General features: G+C 42.6%; 1 protein-coding gene across 3 annotated transcripts in view; it reads left to right on the plus strand.

Moving 5' to 3' along the window:
- The window catches only part of LOC141133142 (inositol polyphosphate-5-phosphatase A-like), an 84,758-nt gene that overhangs the window by 46,190 nt on the left and 19,742 nt on the right, over nt 1-18,826 (plus strand). For all 3 annotated transcript variants that reach the window (XM_073622313.1, XM_073622312.1, XM_073622314.1), the window contains 4 exons: nt 7,913-7,976; nt 10,861-10,964; nt 17,532-17,584; nt 18,151-18,270. In XM_073622313.1, the coding sequence (XP_073478414.1) occupies nt 7,913-7,976; nt 10,861-10,964; nt 17,532-17,584; nt 18,151-18,270 (341 nt within the window). The remainder of the gene's footprint in view (nt 1-7,912; nt 7,977-10,860; nt 10,965-17,531; nt 17,585-18,150; nt 18,271-18,826) is intronic.

Consider the following 18,826-nt stretch of genomic DNA (forward strand, 5'->3'; position numbering starts at 1 on the left):
GTTTTTTGAGGAGTGCTGTGAAGTTTTTTTGTGCAACTATGCCCTTGAATACAGTATTTACATAGTATTAGTATATAATAGTTAATATAATATACTCATTTTTAGTTTAACCCTTTTATCACAGCAATAAGCATAAATGCATCAGCATGGCGAGTAGGCCTAAACTCCCAGCCACCATGTATATGTGCTGCTGAGGTCTGTCCCATTGGCTCCCCTCAGAACTGTGACCGAGCTGTCGTGGACAGCTCACAGGCAACTATCAACTATTGGAAGTCAGTAGGACAGGCTCCTGACGATGTCAGCACTTTGACAATCACAATGCTGCATGATCAGCAGCCCCTCTTACTGGTCTTGAGAGTCACGGTCCATTGAAAGCAGCAGCTCCCAGTAGAAAGGAGTTACTTTTTTTTTTTTGTGTATAGGTTTGTTTTTTGTTTACTGTAGACATTAGAGGTAGGTAGCAGTTAGATGTGCAGGCATAATCTGACCACCCAAATTTATTTCCCACAAATCCCTTTATAAGTGCTGGGATTGCTGAAACATGCATATTTATGTCTATGTAGGCGAGAACACAGCCAGACACCTTTTTCATCAGTTTATTAAAATAATAGCAAATTATCCAACATGGACAATCAGTCTTCTGGGATGTCTGATGGGTTTGCTGGTTATCACATATGTCTTACAAAATTGTTTTTTTATTTGTTTTGATAGAAAGTAGTTTACAGGTTCAGATAGTACAAATGCATCCATAAACAAATCTCTTTTACAAAATATAAAAGAAAGTACAATAGCCCAACGGGGGCCAACTGGTATAGTTATACATCATATTTACCAAATTCCTCAACGGAGGAATGAAGTATACCACTGGTCACATAAGGGTAATGAGTGTGGACCTCGTAGGGCACCACAACCTAAAATCACAATGCTATATACAGCAGGGATATTTCCATGAACACAACATCCACACCATACATGCACCCATCTATACTCATTCACACAAAAAGGCAAACCTTGTCCCACCCCGCCTCCACCACACCGTCCCTCCAGGTACACAAACGACCCACCATCCAAAGGTTACAGCCTCCCCTAGATGTCAAAAAAAAAAAAAAAAAAAAAGAAAACCCATCAAGGGGAGGCCGGATATAGTTATTGTTGTGAGAGCGGAGTGTCCTTCCAAAAGGAGTCTGCTATATCAAGCCAGGGCTGCCAGATCTTAGCAATTTTTTTTGGGCAGGCCCTACCCTTATAAACCAGTTTAAAAATTGGTATAACTTTATTCATCATACGATACAAAACTTGAATATCTGGGGCAGTTGCATTCTTCCATTGCATCAAAATTAATTTTCTGGCATAAAACAGTATTATACGGACAAGAGTTCGAGTATGAGTCCTGTGTATGAAATCATTCAGCACACCCAATAGTCCAACCTCCGGGGTGCAGGGCACCTTTATTTGTAGTGTGTTTTCAAAAAAGGAAAATAAGTCCCTCCAAAAGGTGGACATAACAGGGCAGGACCAAAACATATGCATGTATCCAGCTTCTGAGAAGCCACACCTAACACAGGAGGCTGCAGAGTAATATCCCATACGGGCCAGCCTAGCAGGAGTGTAATGCATCTGATGTATAAATTTATATTGTACATATTGGTCATTTGATCCAATAAGGTCCAGAAAGCACACCTCTGAGGCCTCCTCCCACCCCTCCTCTGACAACCCAGGAATTTCCTTTTCCCATTTCCGCTGGGCAATCTGAAAGGGTTTAACGCCCGCCACCTGAAGGCGAGAATATATAGTAGTAACAATTTTCCCAATATCGGGATATGACAATAGCACCTCTAGAGGTGATTCAGTGAGCTCCAGGGACAAACCAGAAAATTGTGCCCTGATGGCATGGCGCAGTGAAAGATACCTAAAATAAAACCTGTTTGTTACACCACACTTAGCCTTCAGATCCGCAAATGAGAAAAAAGAGTCGTTTGAGTAGATCTGAGAGACGTGGGTAATACCAAGTCTTATCCACCACTGAGAATCTGGATGACCCAGGAGCTCTGGAAAGTTAGGATTATGCCATAGAGGAGCATTGGGGGACACCCCTATCTGGTTAATGATTACTTTATTACCCTCATGCCAGGCCAGCCAGCCCACCTCAATCGGCGAGCCCCTAGAACAACGTTGAGGCATGGACCTGTGTAATGTGTCCACTAGTGAGGCCCTGGGGCCGTTAAGAGCGTTCAATAGAGCGGTGGAGCAGGAAGAGGAGGCCTCCAGAAACCAGTCATAGACATAAGCCAGCTGTGATGCTATAAAATAGTGCCTTAAATTAGGGCAGGCCAAACCTCCATCCAGTTTAGCAGCCTGGAGTGAGGCCCTAGCGATTCTCGGGTTCAAGCCCTGCCAAAGGAAGGAGGATACGAGTGAGTTAATTTTGATAAAAAGTTTCTTAAATAAAAATATTGGGGAAGCCCGAAAAACATAGAGAAATTTAGGTAAAAATATCATTTTGAAAATATTCACGCGTCCAATCAAATTTAGTGGCAATGAGGCCCAGGAGCGTAACCTGGTCTCCATTTGAGTTATGATCAGGGTGATGTTAAGGGTCTGGAAACTAGATAGATTATTATGAATATGTATTCCTAGATATTTAAATGTATGATGTATAGTCAGCTTGGACTGGGCTAGGTAAGCATAATCCCTGTCAGGGCCTATGGGGAATGCCACAGACTTTTACCAGCCAACTCTCAGTCCGGAAGCCCTCCCAAACTCTTCCACAACCTCCATCAAAGAGACAAAGGCCTGTTATGAGCCGTCTAAGTATATCACATATGTCTAAATCAGACTGGTTATTGATCATCTTACATCACTGGCTTCTTTATTTTTAAAATCGGTTATCTCATCTCAGAAAAGGTTCTGTTATACCTTTCTACTTTCTAATCAGTGGTCCCTTTTCTCTTCCTCACTAGTTTGCCCTTGTACAATCAGTTTTCTCTGTATTACTAGTTTGTCTTTCTATTCCCTCCAGTCATTGCTCTCTTACTCACTAATTAGTCCTTTTATTCCCTCCAAACATTGCTGTCCTTCTCACTAGTTAGTCCTCCTATTCCCTCCAGTCTTTGCTCTCTTCTTCACTAATTAATCCTTCTATTCCCTTCAATCTTTGTTCTCTTCCTCACTAGTTAGTACTCCTATTTCCTCCAGTCTTTGCTCTCTTCCTCACTAGTTGGTCCTCCTATTCCCTCCAGTCTTTGTTCTCTTCTTCACTAATTAATCCTTCTATTCCCTCCAGTCTTTGCTCTCTTCCTCACTAGTTGGTCCTCCTATTTCCTCCAGGCTTTGCTCTCTTCCTCACTAGTTGGTCCTTCTATTCCCTTCAGTCTTTGTTATCTTTCTCTCTAGTTAGTACTACTATTCCCTCCAGTCTTTGCTCTCTTCCTCACTAGTTAGTCCTCCTATTTCCTCCAGTCTTTGCTCTCTTCCTCACTAGTTAGTCCTCCTATTTCCTCCAGTCTTTGCTCTCTTCCTCACTAGTTGGTCCTCCTATTCCCTCCAGTCTTTGCTCTGTTTCTCACTAGTTAATCCTCCTATTCCTTTCAGTCTTTGCTCTCTGCCTCACGAGTTAATCCTCCTATTCTCTACAGTCTTTGCTCTCTTCCTCACTAGTTAATCCTACTATTCCCTCCAGTCTTTGCTCTCAGAGGCGGCTCTCTAATTAGGCGAAATAGGCGGTGGCCTCAGGCCTCGCAGTCATAGGGGCCTCGCACAGCTGGCTAGTTTACCTAATTAGAGAGCCACCCCTTCCAGCAGCAGAGATCTCTGCCATCACACAGTCCCGTAGCCCCTCGCTCTGCTACAGGGAGAGATACAGGCTGCGAGTGAGATGTGTGATCGGAGCTCCGGATCACAGACAGGGAGAGAGAGCCGCTCAGTAGAGCTCTGACAGATCTCCCCCCTCCCCCTGCTGCCCGCACAGCCAGACAGAAGAGGAGAGAGAGCTTCTGCTCCTCCTCCTCCCGCCCTCTCCTCCTGTGTCTGCCCCGCACACTCTCCTCGGCAGTGTTCTCTGCTCTGCCTCAGAGAAGGGGATGTGTGGGCGGGAAGATTCAAGCTGGAGCCCAGGAAAAGGGGAGTCTGATCCATCCATCCATCCATCCATCCAGTCCCTCCTGCCTCCCAGTGAGTACACTGATGTAGGGGATGTTCTTCCTTCCCTTCTGTCTCCACCCTCTTCTCTATCTTTCTTTCTTTCCTTCTATCTATCTATCTATCTATCTATCTATCTATCTATCTTTTTTCCTTCCATCTATCTTTTTTTCCTTCCATCTATCTTTCTTTCCTTCCATCTTTCTTTCTCTTTCTTCCGTTCTTTCTTTCTTTCTTTCTTTCTTTCTTTCTTTCTTTCTTTCTTTCTTTCTTTCTTTCTTTCTTTCTTTCTTTCTTTCTTTCTTTCTTTCTTTCTTTCTTTCTTTCTTTCTTTCTTTCTTTCTTTCTTTCTTTCTTTCTTTCTTCCTTCCTTCCTTTCTTCCTTCCTTCCTTCCTTCCTTCCTTCCTTCCTTCCTTCCTTCCTTCCTTCCTTCCTTCCTTCCTTCCTTCCTTCCTTCCTTCCTTCCTTCTCCACCCATCCCCCTTTGACAGCCTACCAGAATAGGTAGGATCTGTGAGAGCAGCTTCCCTGTGCAGCTCTGCTTGAGGAAAATATATCTTTATTATGCCCACTCACCTATACTGTACCCTCCTAATACAGTTCATTTTCATCCCTTGAATTTTTTTTCCCATTATGGGAGTGAGTGGGGCCTCATGTCTAAGTTTTGCCTAAGGCCTCACAAAGTCTAGAGCCGCCTCTGTTTGCTCTCTTCCTCACTAGTTAATCCTCCTATTTCCTCCAATTTTAGCGCTCTTCCTCTCTAGTTAGTCCTCCTATTCCTTCCAGTCTTTGCTCTCTTCCTCACTAGTTGGTCCTCCTATTCCCTCCAGTCTTTGCTCTGTTTCTCACTAGTTAATCCTCCTATTCCTTTCAGTCTTTGCTCTCTTCCTCACTAGTTAATTCTCCTATTTCCTCCAATCTTAGCGCTCTTCCTCTCTAGTTAGTTTTCCTATTCCCTCCAGTCTTTGCTCTCTTCTTTACTAGTTTGTCATTCTATTTCCTCCAGTCTTTGCTCTCTTCCTCACTAGTTAGTCCTCCTATTCCCTCCAGTGTTTGCTCTCTTCCTCACTAGTTAGTCCTCCTATTCCCTCCAGTGTTTGCTCTCTTCCTCACTAGTTAGTCCTCTTATTTCCTCCAGTCTTTGCTCTCTTCCTCACTAGTTTGTCATTCTATTCCCTCCAGTCTTTGCTCTCTTCCGCACTAGTTAGTCATTCTATTCCCTCCAGTCTTTGCTCTCTTCTTCACTAGTTAGTCATTCTATTCCCTACAGTCTTTGCTCTCTTCTTCACTAGTTTGTCATTCTATTCCCTCCAGTCTTTGCTCTCTTCTTCACTAGTTAGTCATTCTATTCCCTACAGTCTTTGCTCTCTTCTTCACTAGTTTGTCATTCTATTTCCTCCAGTCTTTGCTCTCTTCCTCACTAGTTAATCCTCCTATTCCCTCCAGTCTTTGCTCTCTTCCGCACTAGTTAGTCATTCTATTCCCTACAGTCTTTGCTCTCTTCTTCACTAGTTTGTCATTCTATTCCCTTCAGTCTTTGCTCTCTTCCTCACTAGTTAGGCCTCTTATTCCCTACAGTCTTTGCTCTCTTCCTCACTAGTTAGTCTTATCTATACCTTCCAGTCATTGCTATCTTTCTCAATAGTTAGTCCTTCTATTCCATCTGCTCATTGCTCTCTTCCTGACTAGTTAGTCCTTCTATTACCTCCAATCTTTGCTCTCTTCCTCACTAGTTAGTTCTTCTATTCCTTCTAGTCAGCTGTCTTTTCCTCACTAGTTAATCCTTCTTTTCTCTCCAGTCAGCTGTTTCTTCCTTTTTAGTTAGTCCTTTTATTCTCTCTGGTCAGTTTGTCTCTTCTTCACTAGTTATTTCTTTTATTCTGTCCAAGCATCTGTCTCTCCCTGTTTTATATATTTCATTCCCAGCACTCTGCTGTCTCTTTGTTACTGGTTAGTCCTTCTCCAGTCAGATGTCTCTTTCACTTCTATTCTCTCCAGAAGTCTCATCCTCAGAATTCCATTCATTTTTTTCTTTGGTCAGTATTCTCTCCTCTCTCCCCACCTGTCTGTCTATCTATGTGTCTCTCTCCAGACTCTCTCTCATGAGTTGTGGCTTTCTCTCCTCTGTCAGCGGTCTCTCCCTCTCTGGCGTGCACCGTTCCACTCCCCAGGCAGCGCTGTCTCTTTCTCTTCTCACTCCTGGTTATTAACGCTCTTTTGATAGGCAATTATTTGGTGCTCTATATTTTTGCGACTCTCTCGTGCGAGACTCTGATTTATGAACATGTCTGAGAGTCTCTGCACCCCCTTCCACTCGCACAGCATCACTCTGTTAACCCTTCCTCTGCCAGACGCTCCCATCAAGTCTCTCAGTGCCTGTCTGAGCCCTGGTAGGAAGCTTCATGGACATTTAGGGCAATGAGGTTTTATATGGACCCTGAAGTATCTAACTGCCCATGTTTGCCATTTTAGTAGGCTGATTATTAAAAGGCAGGATAGACAAAACAGAGTCATATGGCAATTGTCCTTATTTAGGTTTTCTTTCTGTATACTAATTAATAAATCAGCAATAACTCCATACATTTCTTTTTTTTTTTTTTTCCTTTTTTATTTCCTCTCAGTATCTCTGACCCCTGTTATTATTGATGCAAAGACCACTAATCTGTAGTAACCACAAACAGCCAATCGGACAACCACTTTCTTTATCCTGACTGCACAGAGTTTCTAAAGCTGATTTCTGATTGGATGCGATGGGTTGCAACACGTCACCGGTCATTTTGTAGCATGCTAAAAATAAAGCAGAATGACCTTCGTATAAAAACAATCAGTCAGCAAAGTGAGTAATCTAATACCAACCAATTAGAAGTCACCTTTCCTTGTTTAGATTATCTTGAGCGTTTCAAAGTTGATTGGCTGCCAATTTTAACTGCAGATTACTGCTGTTTGCTCTATTCTAAACATCCTTTAGACTTTATGTATTAGGGCAAATAACCAATAATGCAATGCAATAAGCTTCAGTGAAAAAAAAAAACAGTAGTCATCTATCCATGGTTCATGAGCTCTGAACTGGTAAAAGATGTAATGTTACTGGTTGCCAACGTTTATTGTACTTCATTGTCACTGCCCCCTTTATTTTTTATAGAAGTTTTGTTCAATATCTATAAGGAATGCAAGAAGCCTCTACATTGTGTGATGCATTATGCCTCTTTTTTATGAATGAATATATATAGTGAACGGTTCCCAGCAAAAAAGGTACAAAACATACCATACCATAGCATAGACACAATGCCTGGTGCAGGATTTGATAGGGTTATAAGAAACGGATTGGTTGGGTTGTAGTCCCATATACACCTTCCTTACACCTTCTCTAAATTCACAATCTGTATACTTCTCCCTCCCCCCCTCTCCCTCCTCCTCCGCTTTCTTTCCTCCCCTCCCTGTCTCTGTGGTATCCCTCTCTGACATAGCTCCAGACAGCTGTTAAACGACTTAATCTCTTAAAAATAGTTTTAATTTTCTGCCTCCTATTGATCGCCGGCTCCCAATTAATCAACCAAGTGGAGCAGTGAAGATGGGAGGTCCCAGTGTGCCCCCTAGGGCTTGTTGGGGGGCTGACGGGTTCACCTATACACTTGTCTAAAGTATAGACTATGAGTAACCTATGGAAGGTTACTTCATTAACCCCTGCCCTGCCAGAGACCCCAGTATCACATTAACCCTTTGCTGCTCATTGTAGATAGTGTTCTAACATATCTTACAATGTTTGTTTTTCAGGCTCTCGGCTCTGTCTATTTTATACACAGCTCTCTACGTACAGTTCAGATCTATGACTTTAAAGGTAAGGGATAGAGGCCGGCATTGCAAGTGTGCTGCACCATATGTTTCCATTATTGTATGTAATGGGCACACAGATTATAAATGAGGAAACTGGTATAACTACTGTGTAGTAGGTAGATAGGCATAGTCACTGTGTATACGTATAGTTTATGAAAGTTTGTAATGAACTGGAAAACAGACTACAAGCAAGAACTTATCATCCAGTATAGTACCTGACCTTTCAAATCCCCACAGACACACTTCAAAATCTTGTGACTGAAGACTAGAGGCTATTAGTCATAAAGGGAGGACAACGCCATATCAATAACCATGGCTTTGGAATGGGATGTCCAACAAGCTCTTATAGGTCAGGTGTCCACAAACGTTTGCCCATATATTTTACTAACTGCTCCTTGTATATACAGTGGGGAAAATAATTATTTGATCCCCTGCAGATTTTGTAAGTTTGCTCACTTACAAATAAATAAAGGGTCTATATTTTTTATCATGGGTGTATTTTAAATGATAGAGACAGAATATCAACCAAAAATCCAGAAAAAACACATAAAACAAATGCTATAGATTAAGTTTCAGTTCAGTGAGTAAAATAAATATTTGATCCCCACATAAAACATGACTTAGTGGTGACCAGGTTTGCAGACATCTTAGGAGGGATTTTGGTCCACTCTTCTTTACAGATCTTCTCTAAATCCTTAAGGTTTCTTGGCTATCTCTTGGCAACTCAAAGTTTCCGCTCCCTCCATACATTTTCTATAGGATTAATGTCACTCCATGACCTTAATGTGCTTCTTCTAAAGTCACTCCTTTGTTGCCTTGGTGGTATGTTTTGGGTCATTGTCATGCTGGAAGACCCATACACGACTCATCTTCAGTGTTCTGACTGAGGGAAGAAGGTTCCCTTTCAAGATTTTACAATACATGGCCCCGTCCATTGGCCCCTCAATGCGGCAAAGTCGGCCTGTACCCTTAGCAGAGAAACCCCTGTGCTTGACTGTAGAGATTGTGTTCTTAGGGTCATAGGCAGCATTTTTCTTCCTCCAAACACGTTGAGTTAATGCCAAAGAGCTCCATTTTGGTCTCATCTGACCACAGCACTTTCTCTCAATCCTTCTCTAAATCATTTAGATGTTCTTTGGCATGACTGTACATGTGCCTTATTGAGGAGGGGGACTTGCCGCATTTGGAGGAAGAAAAATGTTGACTATGACCCTAAGAACACCATCCCTACAGTCAAGCATGGAGGTGGAAACATTATGGTTTGGGGCTGTTTCTCTGCTAAAGGTACAGACCGATTTTGTCACATTGAGGGGCCAATGGACAGGGCCATGTATTGCATCTCTATGTAAAATCTTGGATAAGAACCTTCTTCCCTTAGCCAGAACACTGAAGATGGGTCATGGATGGGTCTTTCAGCATGACAATGACCCAAAACATACCGCCAAGGCAACAAAGGAGTGTCTCAAGAAGCACATTAAGGTAATGGAATGGCCTAGCCAGTCTCCAGGCCTTAATCCTATAGCATATATATTTATGGAGAGAGCTGAAACCTCGAGTTGCCAAGCGACAGCCAAGAAACCTTAAGGATTTAGAGAAGATCTGTAAAGAAGAGTGGACCAAAATCCCTCCTGAGATGTGTGCAAAACCTGGTTACTAACTACAAGAAATTTCTTACCTTTGTGCTTGGCAACAAGGCTTTCTCCACCAAGTACTAAGTAATGTTTTGCTTGGGGATCAAACAATCATTTCCCTCGCTGAACTGCAACTCAATTTATAACATTTGTATCATGTGTTTTTTCTGTATTTTTGGTTGATATTCTGTCTCCATCATTTAAAATACACCTATGATAAAAATTATAGACCCTTCATTTCTTTGTAAGTGGGCAAACTTACAAAATATGCAGGGGTTCAAATAATAATTTTCTCCACTGTATGTGAAAAGTGGCATTATGGTCTCTATGTATCGATGGGGCCGACTCCCCTATCCTAATTAATATAGCAAGACTGGCTTTGCTACTGTTTACTTTGGAATGCTTTCAAAACGAATATCTCCTATGTGCAAGTCTTAAAGAAAGGGAGCAGAGCTTTATCTTTTACCTGCTGCGCAAACTTTTAGTGTGGCATCTCATCATCCATAGAAAAAGATTTTTGCTTGCTCCGCTTTTTTTGACATAGGCTTACATCTATGCTTTGTAAAAGGTCTCTCACCACCTTCAGAGCTTGCCATCATTGGGGAGACTGAGCACATATCTTTGTGAAACCTTCCTCCCCACCTGCAGGGAAAAGCAATTTTTTTCAGAGCTCTGCAGTACGGTGTCTTTGTTGAACCCCAGCAAAGAAAAAAAAGTGAAAAGTGGATGAATACGCTCAAATATATAGAAGATCGCAAGAGTTTATTAGGAACAATCCATCAAAACAGACACATACACAACACTTTCAGGAAAGGAATAGCGCTAGCATTGACATGTTTTGCTCTAAAAACGCTTAGCTGTAGATACGACTAAGGCGAATGTAGCATGAAACGCGTCAACGTCAAAGCTGTTCCTTTCCTAAAGGTGCTGTGTATGTGTCTATTTTGATGGATTGCTAAAACCAAGTAATAATTCTCACATCTGATAGTTTCTTTAGCATCATATCTGCTGTAACTCCATAACCTAACATACTAGCCCCTGCATATAGGAATACAACACTTTCAAAGTACACAAAAAAAAAACTTCATGTTGGAACAATGTTCAGCATTTTCCTCCCCTATCCTTTCCATTTATAACATCTGATTTACTACTGAGGAAGTCAGAAATAAAAGTTTTCTGAAAAAAAAGCAACTAATTGGCTGTCACTGTGGGCTACTACATAAAATGTCTTCACCTTTCTCCTTCTTTCCCTTCCAGACAGGAACTTCATCTCTCTGTCTGGACAGACCATTTGTATGGGTTCTCTTGAAGACTGCCACATTGTACATAAGGAGAGATTCCCACAGGACTTCTGGCCCGAGGTAATGAACTGCCTACAAATGTCAAGACAAATATGTTGAGGCTCAAAGGGAATGTGTGCTTTATCCATGGCAAAGTAACTGGTTCACTATAATTGAAACCTCCCCTACTTTCCTTTCACTTCCTCTCCCTGAACTTGTGGCTCACACAAGGTTGTCATATGGGTTAGTCCTATGCTCCCCCATACTCAGAAGTAATGGGTATGTCCTTTGCCTCCTGGTGCTGAACAGAGCAGATGGGGAATGAAAGAAAAATACTAAAGTCTATTTTTTTAAAAGATATAAAGTTAAAAAGAGGTAATACTTACCTGCTTTGTGCATAAATATTTCACAGAACACACCCTGCTTTGCTTTTCTGGCAGTCCCCCACCAGCGCTATTAGTTTCTCACTGCTCCAGGTGCTTCCTTAGAAAGCCATGTGCTGAGAAGACACCTGTGTGTGCATGTTCCCGAGCCAGGCTGTGTGCGTCCATAGACAAAGACAGCGCCAGTAAAGCACGCCCATGCTTCATCCTCAAAGGAGTTTGATTGACAGCAGCATGAGCTGGAGCCAGTGACTATGATGGAGCATGAAACAGGAGTAGGGTAATTGTTAAGGGACAGGGGGGCTAGGACAGATAGTGGGGTGTTTTTTACCTTAATGCAGAGAATGCAGTTTTAGATGTATGCATCCAGGGCAGATCATTTGCAGGTAATCGCCAAATAGCAATTTCATGCTAGTGGCTGCAATTAGCTGCGGGAGCCTCCCATTGTTTTCAATAAGGGTACCTCCTGCAGTTAATCACCGGGACACACCACTGGGTTTCTCACAGGTACACACTGTCACGTCAAAAACAAAATGCAGGTGTGAATGTAGCCTCAAACATCATGCAATGCACCACAACCAAAGGTGTGCGCACAGGGTGTGCCCGGTGTGCCTGGGCACACCCTAATCACCTAGTGCACATTAGCATTATCATTCTGTGTGGTGGCGGGGAGATGAGAAAGATCTTCTTCTTACCTGCTCTTCCATAAGAGAAGTGGTCACGCACTTCTCTTTCACTGTGCCAGCAGCGAGATTAATCTACCAGGGCCATATACATGTAGACTCAAATGCATGCATGTGTGTTTGAGCTTTGGGGTGCACACACTAATGCTATAGGCTGCGCACACCTATGACCACAACACCTAATGTCAATGCACATCAAAGTATGTGCATTGATCTGTGCTCAACACACTCATAATTTCATGCAAATAGCTGCAATTAGCTGTGGGAGCCTCCCATTGTTTTCAATAAGGGTACCTTCTGCAGCTAATCGGCGGGACACACCACTGATTTTCTCACAGGTACACACTGTTACGCCAAAACGCAGGTGTAAATGTACCCTAAAACATCATGCAGTGCACCACAACACTTCATGCCAATGCACATCAACGCATGTGCGTTGATCTGTGCTCAACACACACTTTGCGGTGTGAATGGACCCTTAAATTATTTTGATATCAAATAAAAGTTATGTTTCTTTATTGTACATCACGGGACACAGAGCAGGCTATAAATCATGACTACCTGGGTTATGCACCACCTATAAGTGAATGGGCACTGGCAGAAAGAACACATAGAATATCCCCCTATATAACCCTTCCTACTCAAGAAGTTCCTCAGTTTTATCGCCAGTGTCTGTAAGGTGATGGTCACTGAAGTGCAGTGCCAGCTTCTTACCTGATTTCAGCAGAGTTAAAGAGATTGGTAAGCCGGATCGATTCCTACAGCTGGGATCCTAAGATGGATAATACCCAGGCCCTGCTACAATAGACTGTACATTTAAGTGGCTATTGCATGTAATGCAGCTGGTTGGTGCTGAACCCTGCGGACTCAGGACCCTGTGCACATGGAACCCCGTGCAGTTTTGTACTGACTAAGGTACATTGGCATTTACCTGTGCATGCGCGTCCGACATATTTCTAGAGCATGGAATTTTCTAATTCATTAAACCAAATGCATTTTTATTGCTGGGTTATTAAAGATCTTCAGTGAACCTTAATTTATTTTATGTAATAGAAATCTTGGCGACAGCTTTATATTATATACAGACTGTTACCACAATGTACACTGTAACTCACACACAGGTATATTGTCTCTGTCATTTTCCCACCATTACACAGTAACTGGTGAACTTAAAGCGAAACTCCAGGTAGATACTAAAAAGGCCACGATTTATTCCAATGATGTACCTAAAAATGTCACGTGTAAAACTATAAGTAGCATAAATACTTGAATCTTTCTTTATATTTGCTCCCTATGATATTCTATAAAACAAGACTCAGACTGGAATAGTCAAACTCTACTATCTAACACAGTGCTGTCAGTTTAACTCTGGGAGCCCGCTGCCAGGAAGCAAGGTCAGAATGATGGCCTCATCAGTGTGGTTTTGCCACTACACTTTACAGACTAAGTTGCTATGCTTAACTGCAGCAGAGAAATTGGAGGTCACTGACCTGGCTGTGCCTTCTGGCATTGGGTTCTTGCATAGTGGGACTGACTAAGCAGAATTGCAAATGTTTTTTCAGGTAAAATAGTTTATATATACGCATTGTAACTGTTAAAGTGGAACTTTACCCATAGCAACTTGATAAAAAAATAATGTTCTTTAGCCAGGAACATATATTCCACATTAATAATTATGCTACCAAAATTAGTATATTCTGTAAATTGCCTCCAGCATTGCTCCTGTTTCTGCTTGCTGGAAGCTGCCATTTTGCTGAAGCCCAGAGCCCCTGAACAGCAGTGAATCTTTAGGTTGTCAACAGGTCGGCCTTTACAAATTAGGCAGTGCTTAAAAATGGAGAGTAACTGAGTATGTGCAGAGCAGGGTGAGATAGCGTATTACCGGATATTAAACAGTATAGACACTTATTTTTAATGTTTTACATAGTTACAGTGCCTTGAAAGGGTATTCATACCCCTTGAAAGTTTCCACATTGTCATGTTACAACCAAAAACATAAATGTATTTGATTGGGATTTTATGTGATAGACCAACACAAAGTGGAACATAATTGTGAAGTGGAAGGAAAATGATAAATGGTTTTCAAAACTTTTGACAAACATGTGAAAAGTGTGGCGTGCATTTGTATTCAGCCCCCCTGAGTCAATACTTTGTAGAACCACCTTTCACTGCAATTACAGCTGCAAGTCTTTTTGGGGATGTCTCTACCAGCTTTGTACATCTAGAGAGTGAAATGTTTGTCCATTCTTCTTTGCAAAATAGCTCAAGCTCTGTCAGATTGGATGGAGAGTGTCTGTGAACCGCAATTTTCAAGTCTTGCCACAGATTTTCAATTGGATTTAGGTCTGGACTTTGACTGGGCCATTCTAACACAGAAAATATGCTTTGATGTAAACCATTCCATTGTAACAGGTTTTCTTTTAAGATTGCCCTGTATTTGGCTTCATCCATCTTCCCATCACTCTGACCAGCTTTCCTGTCCCTGCTGAAGAAAAGCATCCCCACAACATGATGCCGCCACCACCATGTTTCACGGTGGGAATGGTGTGTTCAGGGTAATGTGCAGTGTTTGTTTTTCACCACACACTTCACTGCACTTCAGTACCTAGCAGGACTGAATTTTCTGACTAAAGTTCCACTTTAACCACTTGCCGACCTTGCTATAGCCGAATGACGGCTACAGCATGGCCAGCTAGTTCTGGGGGGCTGCCATATAACGGCCTCCCGTGATCTCACCCGCTGTGGGCGCGGGCGACGTGCTCTGTGATCACAGTGTCTGGAGGACACTGCTGATCACAGATAGAGGTAAAGAGCTAATCAGCAGCTCTTTACCACGTGATCAGCTGTGTCTTATCACAGCTGATCACGAATGTAAAACAGAAGCCGGTTATCGGTACTCCTTTTCTCATGCTTACAGCACGAGGAAAGGAGAAGAGAGCCAATAACCGGCTTGTGTAAAAGGGATATGTACACTCGTATCAGGGCAGTCCCACCATTGCTACCAATAAGTGCCCATCAGTGCTGCCAATCAGTGCCCATCAGTGCCTCTTCATTAGTGTCACCTATCAGTGCCCATCAGTTCTGACTATCAGTGCTGCCTATAAGTACCCATCAGTTCCGCCTATCAGTGCAGCCTATCAGTGCCCATCAATGCCCATCAGTGCAGCATATCAGTGTATCCTCACCAGTGCACATCAGTAAAGGAGAAAAACTAACTGTTTGCAAAAGTTTATAACAAACTATGAAAAAGTAATTTTTTTTTTCAAAATTTTCGGTCTTAATTTGTGTATTTATCAAAAAATAAACAACCCAGTGTCGATTAAATACCACCAAAAAAAATCTCTATTTGTGGGAAGAAAATGATAAAAATTTAGTTTGGGTACAGTGTTGCATGTGCGCGCAATTGTTATTCAAATGTGACAATGCTAAAAGCTGAAAATTGGCCTGGGCAGGAAGGGGTTAAAAGTGCCCAGTAGGCAAGTGGTTAATTAAGTAGTGCTCAGCTTTGGAAAACTTTTACCTAAAGTCCATCTAAGGCTAGGTTCTCACATGTGCATCTGAGATTTGCAGTCCGGAGTCCGGTGTGGTTTTGTTCACTGGTTTAGGTGCGGTTTTAGGTGGGAATTTTTACTTGAATTTGCACCCAAACTGGACCCAAAATCGCACAGGACCCTTTTTTAGATATGGACCACGGCTGCCCTGGACATGTGTGAACTGGCTCAATTGAAAGCCAGTCCAATTCACATGTTATGTGAATCGGATGCGGTTAAAAACGCATCTGATTTGCATATATGTGAACCGAGCCTAATACTATTTTTGGATGATGCAATAATTTACTCTTATTTACATCTTGTGCAAGATCAGAGCATCATGTAGCTTGACTAAGACATACCAGAAGTAGTGCATAATTGCCACCATAGACCACTACGGCCCACATCAACCCCACCTGCCACTTACCACTAAAATGATAAGACCGACACGCTTTTTGGAGTAAAAATTGGCCATAGCGGCCTTTTATTAACAATAAACAACATATCAACATTCCTTTGAACAGAAATATAATAACAGTAATGTTAATGACCAGGGTTGCCGATCCTTGGAGGCACTAACAAACCAACAACAAATTTGTGTCAGCGGAACCCCTTAAAGGTCCTCTGCTGCATAACACTGGCTCGAGGACAATACCAAATTTCCGCTGACACCTCCATTTTTGCCAATTCCCATTAACCCACCATTAACTGGGATTACACAGAGGACGCCATACCATAGATGGGTCCTTACTCTGATGTTACACAGTAAAATGTGGACGCCTCCAAGGACCCCAACCTCCATGCCAGGACAATCCCCAACAAGTCCACCATCCACAGGGTAGGGGTATGGGAAGTTTGCCTCAGAGTGCTCACAGACCCCCGCCTCAACATATTTGCTGCCCCTCCCTATCCATTCTACCACCAATCCAGGTATGTGCCCCTTCTCCTGAACTCTTCACCATGCTTTTTATTTTAACCCTCTGACTCCGGTACTCCCCTGCTAGCCCAGTCATGCCAGCGCTTCACCTATTTTTGTTTTATTTTTTTTCTTTGGGCCTATCTCTCTCATGGTTCTGAGCCCCCAGCCTTGACATACCTCAGAAGGGAATGGCCACATACAAGGACATATTTATGCACATACACCTGATAGGAGCGTTGATACTATGGAAATAACAATGATAAAATATAGGGCTGTGGAAATTAAAGATTAATTCCTCGATTAATTGTTCATTTTTTTGAAAGATCCAAATTTTTTTGATCAGTAGGCTGCCTGCCCTGGGACCGCTTTGGGCCAAGCTGTGGCCGCAGCGCTCCGCTCCCTCCTCCTAGATCAGCTCGTGTGATAGACGTAGTGTTTTGTCTATCACACGAGCTGATCTAGGAGGAGGACGGGACTTTTCTCACAGCGCGGCCAAAGTTTTCACACTCAGCTCCGAGACACGCAGCGGGAGATGCCCGCAGACTGTGTAATCCAGGCACAGGCACTGACTACAGTGAGGCTGCGATTATAGGCACGGCGAGGCTGCGATTATGGGCATGGTGAGACAGCATTATGGGCACGGCGAGGCTGTGATTATAGGCATGGCGAGGCTGCGATTAAGGGCACAGTGAGGTTGCGATTATGGGCACGGTGAGACTGCATTATGGGACTGGTGAGGCTGCGATTATGGGCACGGTAAGTCTGAGATTATAGGCACGGTAAGGCTGAGATTATGGGCACGGTAAGTCTGAGATTATAGGCACGGTAAGGCTGCGATTATGGGCACGGTGAGGCTGAGTTTATGACATGTGACATCCTAGCCATGCCCCGCTATGTCCGGCTTCGGCCATTGCCATAACAACGGTGCTAAATCAGCTAAAAGTAGTTGGATCTGTATGTGCGTTATAATTAATCGAAATTAGTCGATTCATTGATTTAAAAAAAAATCGATTAATCAAACACAAAAATTTTAATCAGTAACAGCCATAATAAAATAGTAGGTTATATTGTATGGCCATCTTAGATACATGGTGCTTGGGGGATTTATATAATTGTCCTTATTTTTCCTGCAGTTTCCCTGGACTCGCAAGGGATTCATGAGGACACGTTGGCTAGTCCACAACCGGTATGTATGGCACAGTCCCCTGGTAATGGCTTTGTCACATGCTTTTCTAACACATGCAGCTAATAACAGCCAAGTGTTCCATATCACAAGGCAATGTGATTCTGTTGTGTGATGGCAATTGCTGTGATAAATGTGTTTGTATTTGACTCATATCTCCAGTAATGAGCAACCCTTGATCCCAGCACTTCCCTGAGGCTTGATCCACTACAGACATGTCGCCCTGCTGCTAAATATGAGTCAATGTTTTCCCTGTAAGTGATACCATGCAGTCTTATATAAGGTCTGGGTTACAGTGGTGGGCAAAATGCTAGATTTCACTTGCCTCCCACTAGGACCCAGCACATTAAACAGAACACATTTATTTAAAAAATTCCAATGTAATCTAATTTGGTCTTTAAAATTCTATGGTCTTCCTCAGCAGTATCGTGAAAGACAAATTTAGTTACATTTGCTCAGAATCAGTCTCTGGAAATAATCTGACCATGTTGACAATTGCCCCATTATTGTTAGGATATATCCCTATCTATTCAGGTTCAGCTGCATTATTGTCTTTTCTTATGTTTTAGGATGTTTGATCTTGTGAACCTCCACCTGTTCCATGATGCTTCAAATCTTGTCTCATCTGACTGCTCTCCCTCTGTATATAGCTCCAACCGTAGGAGAGCCTTGACCTATGTACTTACTAGGTAACACACAGCTTAAAAAAATAAAATGTCTGAAAACAGAACTGGCCTTGTTGCTCATCGATGATGATTAGATGATTATGTTCCTGCTTTAAGCACACTGTGATCAGGCCTACAGATGAATGATGGCCTATGTCCAAAGATCCTCCTATATAAGCTATTTCACCAATGTCACCGAGAAAGAAATCACGTGTACTTGAGATGTTAAAGTGTTACTAAACCCACAAAATCAGTCTGTATATGCAGTAAAGCATGCTTGGTATACTCTCTGTAGAACCTAAGGGGTTAATCCTGAGCATTGTGTAAAAAGGCTGTTTGATCCTGTCTTCTCTGATTCTCCCCTTCTTCCTCAGTTCCCAATCCATCTCCTGATAGTACGGGGCCTTGGAGTCACTCTGCACATGCTCAGTTTGGTGTGCATTGCTAGAGAGTTTTTTTTGGGTGGAGGATGTTTGTGATCAGTACAGGGCCAATCAGCATTGGCCACACAGAGGGTCAGGGGTCCTGCAGCCTCATAAGACAGTCAGAGGAGAATGTAAACTCCTCCTACAAGCTTTAA

The sequence above is a fragment of the Aquarana catesbeiana genome, linkage group LG03 (genome assembly GCF_042186555.1).
Source record: "Aquarana catesbeiana isolate 2022-GZ linkage group LG03, ASM4218655v1, whole genome shotgun sequence".
Classification (NCBI taxonomy): Eukaryota; Metazoa; Chordata; class Amphibia; order Anura; family Ranidae; genus Aquarana; species Aquarana catesbeiana.